The sequence below is a fragment of the Notolepis coatsorum genome (assembly GCF_963971535.1).
Source record: "Notolepis coatsorum genome assembly, chromosome: 15".
Taxonomy (NCBI): domain Eukaryota; kingdom Metazoa; phylum Chordata; class Actinopteri; order Aulopiformes; family Paralepididae; genus Notolepis; species Notolepis coatsorum.
The window spans coordinates 50,472,479-50,482,478 of NC_140179.1; the positions used below are offsets into that span (position 1 = coordinate 50,472,479).

Here is a 10,000-nt window from a genome sequence, read left to right on the forward strand (position 1 = left end):
GTACAAAGGATACTACTGTACATAAATAACCACACCCATTACACACAAACAAGACGACATGCCTTGCTCTAAGGCTGTGGCAACACACGTTCAAAACATATAATTCCCAGACACATACAGTATCTCACACACACTCATGTATATCTCTCTCTCAGCTTGTTTAATATTTTCATGAGTTTACTGCGGTAGCTAATGTTATTTACCCCATCCTGCTCTCTCTCTATCTGTCTGCCTGCCTGCCTACCTCTCTCTCTCTCTCGCTCTCTCTCACACACACACACACACAAACAAACAGTGTGACACACCCGTAGGTCTAAATGACACATAGACACAGACACAAGATCAACACACACACACACACACCCTGAGGCGTTGTGTTTGTGGACCATGTTCTGCTCTTATCAAAACCATCATGGAGATCGTCTGCCCTCATACTGTTTCCAGTACACGTGTCTGGGAAGATTTCAATGTCACAAATGGGATAAATTCTGTTCAAATATTATCTGTGTTTATTGAGCTTATTGCAATAACGTTATATTGCTTAACTCATTCTGCGCCATCGCTTAATCCGTTAGAGGACGCTATTAAGCCAGCACTGTAAGTTAATGGGGCGCTTTGTTAACTTGCAAGTGCTTAAAATATATCTTATATTATAGCTATGGGTCTAATACACCAGTCGATTGTCAGTGAGTTGCTTCCAGTCAACATCCACGAAACAGATTGTTTTTTCATCTGTACATTTCCGTTTTGAATATCAATATAGTTTGGGTGCTTCAGAGTAATTCCAGGAAAAGACACGATAATAGCCCTTTAGTGGAATACTAAACGTGTGGTCATTTTTCGCCTGATTATCGAATCTTCCTGAAATCAACACTAGAACATCATTATTATCCTTCCTCATGCAAAAATGAAGAGCCCTGGACCGCGGGGCTCCCCCGCCACCTCCTCCCACCCAACGGCACACAGCCATACACACACACACAGAGACAGCGTCGATCGGGGTAGAAAGAAATATCATATCAACGCAAGATTTTATATATAGTGTTCTTACCAGGTATCTGAAGTAATGCAAAAGAAATAATCCAATTATCTGATCGCCATTCCAAATACTGCTCATGGAGGTCCGTCCCACATTACCAAGCGTTACACAGGAACGGGGTTACTGTTGTAAAGCCCTGGTTCGTCTGAGTATTTAAACCCCGCCCACACGGCTCAGATCGGGCCTGAAAAGAAACTACACCATTTCTAATAGAGTGCAATACCTGCTGGAAGGCGTAGGCGGCGGTATTTGCCCTTTTGCGAGCTCAGACCCATTCCCAATGATAACATCAGGCTGGATGGATGAAAATGAATGGATATAGCTAATAAAAGAAATTACGATTAAAACACGACTTTTTCGTGATTGGCGCTGAATGAGTTAATAAAAAAGGTCACAGCTACCATTTTTAATAATTAACATTACATTACCTCCACTCTGTTTGCCCGTTTTTGGTAGTCAGGAATATTTGGGTCCATGTAGCACAAGTCAATTAGCCACAACTTCAGCGTGTCCGTCCATATCAATAGTAATAATTAACGTTACATTATCAAAGAAAGTGTTTTGGTGCAGCCAAGATGGCTAGAGTATTTTGGTCCATGTGGCACAACAGCTAGCTACAACTTAAGCCTGTCAGTCCGTATCAAAAGCCTATGAACGTTACCTGAAGTAGGCAACATGTTGTTGACACAATTTGGAAAAAACAAATTTTTATAGTTAGTTCGTTTTTAGATAACGCTAAGGTAGCTGCAGGGCTCTACAGTGCGACCATATTGCTCGCATATGCCCCTAAAAATATGTGTGTGCGATCCTGCAAAATCAAGTACTCGCACGGCGTGCGAGTGGGACCGGCGAATGCATAGTACAGCCTCTTTAGTCCTTTTTTTTCCTCAGCTGCGAGAATCGTTAAAAAACTACAATTCCCACAGTTCACAGCCGCATAAACTGAAAGTAACGATCAGCGTCACTGTCTGAGTCAGACAATACAGCCATGTCGAAGCCCATTCATTTTTATTTTGCGCGAAAGATACCGGAGAATGAGAAGTCAGGCGAGGCAGCTCATGTTACAGAGGTGATGGTTAACGTTAACGTTAACCAAGATACTGACGCTAGCCAGCATGCTAGCGAAGTTGGCCAAGCTAGCGAGGCTACACCCACTGTAGCACCCAATGTAGCCACTGTAGCTAGCGAAGCTACACCCACTGGAGCCGGAGGGAAGACATACAAATTTAACGTGAATTGGCTAAACATTTCCCCATGGCTAGAGTTCGAAAACAATGTCATGTTTTGTAAATATTGCAAAGTAGGATCGATGCATTGCGATGCATTGTTACACCCCTACAACTGGCCCACTGTGTATGTGTGTACAGCTAACTTGGCTAGCGTTATCAACCGCAGAGGTGGGCAATAGGGTCCAGCTGCATCGCCGGACGGCCAGAGTGCAAGCGGTGTGGCAATAGGGTCTAGCTGCATCGCCGGACGGCCAGAGTGCAACGGTGTGACGTCGTAATTGGCAGAATCGACTGTCAATCAATGGTCTACCTGACACGCAAACTCATAAACAATGTTTCTGTACTGGAGGTGTACAGTATTTCAATAGGCAACCCTGAAAGGATTATTTTTCTAAAAGAGCAACACTAGCTCCCCCCTCTACTGATGGCCCTGGTTGTAAAGCCAGTGTCTCCTTTTTGTTCAATGTCACTGCCTTTCTTATTAGGCCTAGTTGTTGGCTACAACTTTGCCATAGTAGGCATTAATCACTTAATTAATAGTTCAAATGTCTGTGTCCCATTCCTGTTTGCACACGCAGATGATACACACACACGCACACAGTGGGCCAGTGACTTTGGTGGTATGTGCTATTGCACAGATGTGTCCCGTTCCCGTTTGCACATGCACGCACAGTACAAATATACAATTATTTTTGAAAAAAAAAATAAACTCTGTTACTTGACATATTTTCACTGTGCTCCTAAATATTTTTGGGTGCTCCTAAATTTCTTTGTGTGCTCCTAAATTTTTTCATTTAGGAGCACCTGTGCCCCTAGTGAAAAAGGTTAGCGTAGAGCCCTGTAGCTGTATTCCAACACAACAAACATTTAGTAGTAACATTATTCGAGTCCATAGAATCCTTGTTTGTTTTCCTGGTTCTCACTCTCTCACGCACACCTCACGAATCCAGCTGCATTTCAAGGTTTTAGCACATTGCAGTACTTTTACCGGACGTACGTTACTTGGTAAGTAACCAAATAAAAATAAGAGGGCATTTTTTCCACAGGACATTATGACCTGGATACGTGTATCTAGAAGTCTAGAGCTGGAATACGGGACACATACACAGACATACGTACATACTGTACCCACACAAATACACATATATATACAAATGACAGAGGGACAAAAGGTGACTTGTGTAGAAGATTAAGTGATATCAATGGATGAAAATAAAGGAGAGAATGAAAGAGAAGGAGAGAGATCGACAGATTAAGGGGAAGAGAAGGGAATAGAGAAGGAGAAATGCATGACTGCAAGTTTTAAATAGTGACAAGAGAGAGAGACTATCTAACCAAGAGGGAGAGGGGAGATACTATCTAAGAGAGAGAGAGAGAGAGAGAGAGACTATCTAACCAAGAGGGAGAGGGGAGATACTATCTAAGAGAGAGAGACTATCTAACCAAGAGGGAGAGGGGAGATACTATCTAAGAGAGAGAGAGAGACTATCTAACCAAGAGAGACTATTTAACGAAGAGAGAGACTATCTAACGAAGAGAGAGAGACTATCTAACCAAGAGAGAGAGACAAGAGAGAGAGACCATCTAACCAAGAGAAAGACTATCTAACCAAGAGAGAGAGAGACTATCTAACCAAGAGAGAGAGAGAGACTATCTAACCAAGAGAGAGACTATCTAACCAAGAGAGAAAGACTAGCTAACCAAGAGAGAGAGAGACTATCTAACCAAGAGAGAGAGAGACTATCTAACCAAGAGAGAGAGAGACTATCTAACCAAGAGAGAGACTATCTAACCAAGAGAGAGAGACTATCTAACCAAGAGAGAGAGAGACTATCTAACCAAGAGAGAGAGAGAGAAACTATCTAACCAAGAGAGAGAGATACTATTTAACCAAGAGAGAGAGAGAGACTATCTAACCAAGAGAGAGACTATCTAACCAAGAGAGAGAGACCATCTAACCAAGAGAGAGAGTGAGGGAGGGAGGAAAAGAGAGGACAGTGGGAGAGAGGAAGGGAGAGTTAGAGAAAGAAGGGAGAGAGAAAGAGAGAAGAGAAATAGAGCTTCCAACATGGCACATGACATTGATTGATTGATTAGGAAATGATGAGCGAGATTGATCACAGGGGGTAACCCATAAATCTATGTGTGTGTGTGCGCTAGGGCTGTAACTAACGATTATTTTGTTATCGATTAATCAGTTGATTATTTGATCGATTAGTTCATTCATCTAAACCATTAATTTCCCAGAAAGATTTATTCTATCTGCAATTGAATATTTCTAAATGTTTAATGAGTATCCTCATACTTTTTAGCTTTAGATTTATATAAAAAAAAATAAAAATTATATTATATTATGTATTGTGTGTTATCTCTCCACACGTGCTTGTGCCAGCCAGCACAGGCGATACGATTCAAATGTATTTATTATATATAGACTATATATATACATATTTAAATCAATATCTTCCTTTTGAATAAAATAGGCTCAGGAATCAGGATTGTTAAAGCTAATTAGCCTAATCCATGTCAAAAAGAGTAGCCTATAGTAAATTTATACACACACACACACAAGACAGAGGGGGAATAGCTTATAGCAGATTTAATGATTTTACAATATGTTTGCTAATGAAGTGAAATATTTCTCATCCCCTCCTCACTCCCACCCCCCTTTCCTCACTATTGGAACTCTTAGCAGCTAACGTTAGTTAAGTTTTTTTTAAAGATATTTAATTTTTTTTGCATTTATTGCTTTTCATGGTCAGACATGACCGACAGATGAGGAGAGGATGAACGGGAGAAGAGGCGGGGAAGACATGTGACAAATGTCACCGGGAGCGGGAAGCGAACCCGGGATGGCCGCGTAGATGTGCGAATCGTGCGATGCACTAAAGGCGCTCCCATAGTCCAGCAGACTGTACACAGAGCAGACTCCGCGGATGTCCGCGCGGACTCTTGAGCTTTGATCTCAGCGGACAGCAGACCCACAGGTGCGACGCTCCTATTTTCTGACGCGCGGACATCCGCGCCGCTGACTTGGTGTCACACAAAACGCTGCTCGCCGTTTTGGTTGACATCGAACTGCATTTAATGTGACGCCGATCTGCATTTTACTCTGATCTGACCACTCGCTCCGTGCCAAGAGAGATGTTTGAATGGCTTTTCTAAATTAAGTGTGTAAAATTGCCAGTTTTATTTCGAAATATTGGAAACGGAGATAACATAGAATGTTATCTCCGTTTCCAATATTTTTAAATAAAACTGGTGCTTTTATTTCATGCAATGCGTGTTTCATTTCAGCACCACGCGCTGTCCACCTCAAGCCTATACGGTACATTGCATCTCGCTGCCTATATACCTGTTATTCAAGTGCGTAAAACTTTTTTTGTGGGAAATGTAGTAAAACTGGTGCGAGAAATGTAGGAAATAGACCGCGGACGTCCGCTGAGATCTGCTCGACTATGAAAGCTCAAAGAGCCGCGCGGACATCCGCGGAGTCTGCTCTGTGTACAGTCTGCTGGACTATGGGAGCACCTTAACGTGGTGCGCCACGAGGGCGCCCCGTTAGTTAAGGTTTTTAACCGTGACGGGCATACAGGAATGGCGAGGATGCGAAGCGTGTTAGACGCATTTATTGGACCCATTGCTTGCAAAGACTTTGAACGTCTGCCATTTCCGGCATACAAGTAACAATAATACGATGCGTCGATCATGAATATGCAAATCGACTAAATGTATTTGTCGATTACGTCGACAAATCGTGACAGCCCTAGTGTGCGCGTGTGTATACCGGATCCTTTATAGAAGCTGATTTTGACTCAAGACCACCTCAGTGCTATGACATCAGGTGCCCTACAGAAAACCATGTGGCTGTGTGTGTGTGCGTGTGTGTGTGTGTGTGACTGTGTGTGTGTGTGTGTGTGACGTGTGTGTGTGTGTGTGTGTGTGTGTGTGTGTGTGTGTGTGTGTGTGTGTGTGTGTGTGTGTGTGTGTGTGTGTGTGTGTGTGTGAATGTGTGAATGTGCATGTGTGTGCATGTGTGCGTGCGTGCGTGCGTGTGTGAATGTATATGTGTGTGTGTGTGTACCGGGGTCATCTTGAGGTGGTCCTTGGTCGTGGTGTTGTACAGATCAATCTTCTGTCTGATCTCCTCTCTGCTGAGATGAGTACGCAACTCTCTCTCCTTCTCCACATCCTGAGAGAGAGAGACAGAGAGAGACAGAGACAGAGAGACAGAGCAAGAGAGGCATAAATATCCATAACAATGTCACAGGCTGAGAACACGTGAACAATCAATAAAGGACAGTCCTATTGCAGGGTGCATGTGTCCATGTGTGTGTGTGTATAAATAGCCTCAGCCAGGGCAAGAGTGGTCAGCTGACAAGAGTTCTAGATAAAGACTGAACAAACAAACACTCTCTCTATTACACTACACACAGGGCCAGAAGTGTCTGCACATGTGCAAATACATGTATATACATTAGTAACATTACACACACATCTCTCCCTCCCTCCTTCTCTCACCCTGTCTCTAGAACCCTTCACAACTAGGGGTGTAACGGTACGTGTATTCGTCCCGCGAATTTACGGTGCGGCCGTCACGGTGCGGTACTCGCACCCATGCGACGAATACGCCCCACAGCGCACACACACCCACACCCACACGCAGGCACTCGCGAGGTCCGTGTGAGAACAGCGCGCGTGGCCGGGCACACCGAGCTCAGACTTCAGAGTGGCGAAAGTGCACGGAGGAGAAAGCCAGGCACATTTACATTGGAACAGCTGCAGGGTCATCATTACAGTTTTCTTTCGTTTTCTTGTGCGCCCAATAGCGTTAACCAAATGAAACCAATGAAAAGAAACACACGCGCCAACAAACACATCAACATTCTCCCCCGCCGGACAGCCACAGCTCATCAAATAAAAAGAAGAACCTACTTTTCCGGACAGATCATCTGAGCTCCACTGTGTTTAAATCCAAATAATCCTCTGCCATTGTTGTAATATGTCATCTGTTCTCTAGTATTCAGTCTCGTGAAGTAAAATTCTCTCTGGAAGTGAAACTGAAACATAGCAAGGATAAAGTGGATGCCTGAACACAGAATGAAACCAGTATCACTAATTACCACGGCAAGCCTATAGAAAATTATTCTATTTAATAATAATAATAATAATAATAATAATAATAATAATAATAATAATAATAATATATAAAAAATAAATAAAAATAAAAAACAATATTAATAATAAGTATTATTATAAATATTTTTTTTCTGTTGTACCGAACTCGTACCGAACCGTGACCCCAATACCGAGGTACGTACCGAACCGTGGCTTCTGTGTACCGTTACACCCCTTATTTCTCATGCTTGTGTTTTCAAATAGAGGTCTGGTGTTTAGTAGTGGGGTAGAGAGCGACAGATGACCAGCCCAGTTAAGCACCACCCACTAAAGAGATGATGTCATCATGTTTCACGCAGACAAATCAAATACTTTTAACAACTAAAAAGCAGTTAAAGACCTGCTGACAGACAGGTTGTTATAGCAATTACGTTTTCCTGCATGTCTGTCTGTCTGTCTTTACATCGGTGTGTGTGTGCTTGTGTGTGTGTGTGTGTGTGTGTGTGTGTCAGGCACGTGCACAAATAGAGCCCAAGGGGTGCTTGAGCACCTGCCTTTTTGAGCCTCATAAAAAAAGTGCCCTTTTAAAAAAAAGAATTAATAAATTCGTTACGCATAATACAGGTGCAGCTCGATAAATTAGAATATCGTGGAAGTTATTTTATTTCAGTAATTCAATTCAAAAAGCGAAACTCTCGTAGATTATAGATTCATTACACACAAAGTGAAATATTTCAAGCCTGTATTTGTTTTAATTTTGATGATTATGTCTTACAGCTCATGAAAGCCCAAAATTCTGTATCACCAATAAAAAAAATTAAAAAGATGTATTTTTCTTTTGTATATAGAAATGTCGGCCTTCTGAAAAGTACGTTCATGTATGTTCACTCAGTATTTGGTTGGGGCTCCTCTTGCACAAATGACTGCATCAATACAGCTGAATATATAGACTTTTCCACGATATTCTAATTTATTGAGCTGCACCTGTAGACTGCCCTTCCAACTGAAAAATGTCAGGATAGAATCAAAATATTAGGTAAAGAGAGAGATGCCCCATATTCCATTGCAGTTTGCACGGCCTCCTCAGCGTGCCTCTCCGCGGACCTATATATTTTATGCATAGCGTGGGTGGTGATGATGATCATGATAGAAACCGCTGTGGCGCATACAGTTGAATGCTGGTATTATACTCACTGAGGGACACAAAGAAGTCAAGTCCGATGGGATTTGGGAATCTCAAATACAAATCGGATTTGGAATACAAAAATGCATTTATATTAAACAATACAGAATATACAGCACTTCTTGGGGTCTGTAGGGTAAGCACTTATTCCCTCCCCCCTGAACATTTATGGAGATGTATGGGCCTTTTAAGTCAGTGATAAAAGTGTCTTTCAAGGATAAGTGAGCTCCTGCACTGATTATTATAGTTCAATATTCAATATTTGATCACCAAAACCCCCCAAAAAGCATAAAAAGAGGGCCCCCCCACCCGAAAAGGGGCCTTATCGGGCTTGTGCGCTACGCGCGCTCGGTTAAAACACACACAGGCCTTTTCAGCCTTTGAGCACCTGCCCCTCTAAAGTCCTGTGCACGTCCCTGGTGTGTGTATGGAAGCAAATGAGTGACAGAAGTATTTGAATTTTATCAGACACCGAATTTATAGCATTGAAAATAATTACTTTGAAAACATGTATCTGAATTTTTTCAGACACCAAATTTATAGCATTGAAAATAATTACTTTGAAAACATGTATCTGAATTTTTTCAGACACCGCATTTATAGCATTGAAAATAATTACTTTGAAAATCATGTATCTGAATTTTTTATGTAAAAAATTCGAATGCATAATAAAATTCTATGTAAAAAATTCTATGCATAATTGCGGTGTATAAAATTCAATGCAAAAAATGCAATGCATAATTGCGGTGTATAAAATTCGATGTAAAAAATTCGATGCATAATTGCGGTGTATAAAATTCGATGTAAAAAACCATCATCCGGGCTACCCAGACAGGATAAGCAATCGAGCCTGGATGCAATTGAACTGACTTCTGGCCTATCACTGCACGGCTTTGTCAGTCATGTGATCACACCAACCCGGGAGAAAGATGGCGGTATATATACATACGGTGGGGAGAGAATATATACATACGTGGGGAGGAGACTGTACATTAGGAGGGGGTGGGTGGGTGGGAGAGAAATATACATACGGTGGGGAGAGATATACATACGGTGGGGAGGAGACTGTACATTAGGAGGGTGTGGGTGGGTGGGAGAGAAATATACATTTCTAATTTTTTTTTTTTATAATCGAATTTTATTTTCATATTCGAATCCCATGCCCATCGAACGAAGCTTCGAAGTATTTAAGACACCCCTACAAATATCGCCAGTTTCAAAGCATTATTGAGCACAAGCTAACCTATTTAACAAATTATGACCACGTAGGCCTAATACTTGTTTCATACAGGCTAAAACACTGAGAAGCACACATTTAATGTAAGTGTACGACTTTGCTGTGCCTCCACACCGTCACTTGTCACTGTTGTATGTAATATATTGGGTGCACCTCAAAAACTCTCAAATCTTGATGAGACAAATGCCTTGTGT

At 41.9% G+C, this 10,000-nt stretch overlaps 1 protein-coding gene across 3 annotated transcripts in view; it reads right to left on the reverse strand.

The window, feature by feature from the left end:
• The window catches only part of rassf3 (Ras association domain family member 3), a 222,174-nt gene that overhangs the window by 16,759 nt on the left and 195,415 nt on the right, over nucleotides 1-10,000 (reverse strand). For all 3 annotated transcript variants that reach the window (XM_084331130.1, XM_084331131.1, XM_084331132.1), the window contains one exon: nucleotides 6,353-6,460. In XM_084331130.1, coding sequence (XP_084187256.1) covers nucleotides 6,353-6,460 — 108 coding nt within the window. The remainder of the gene's footprint in view (nucleotides 1-6,352; nucleotides 6,461-10,000) is intronic.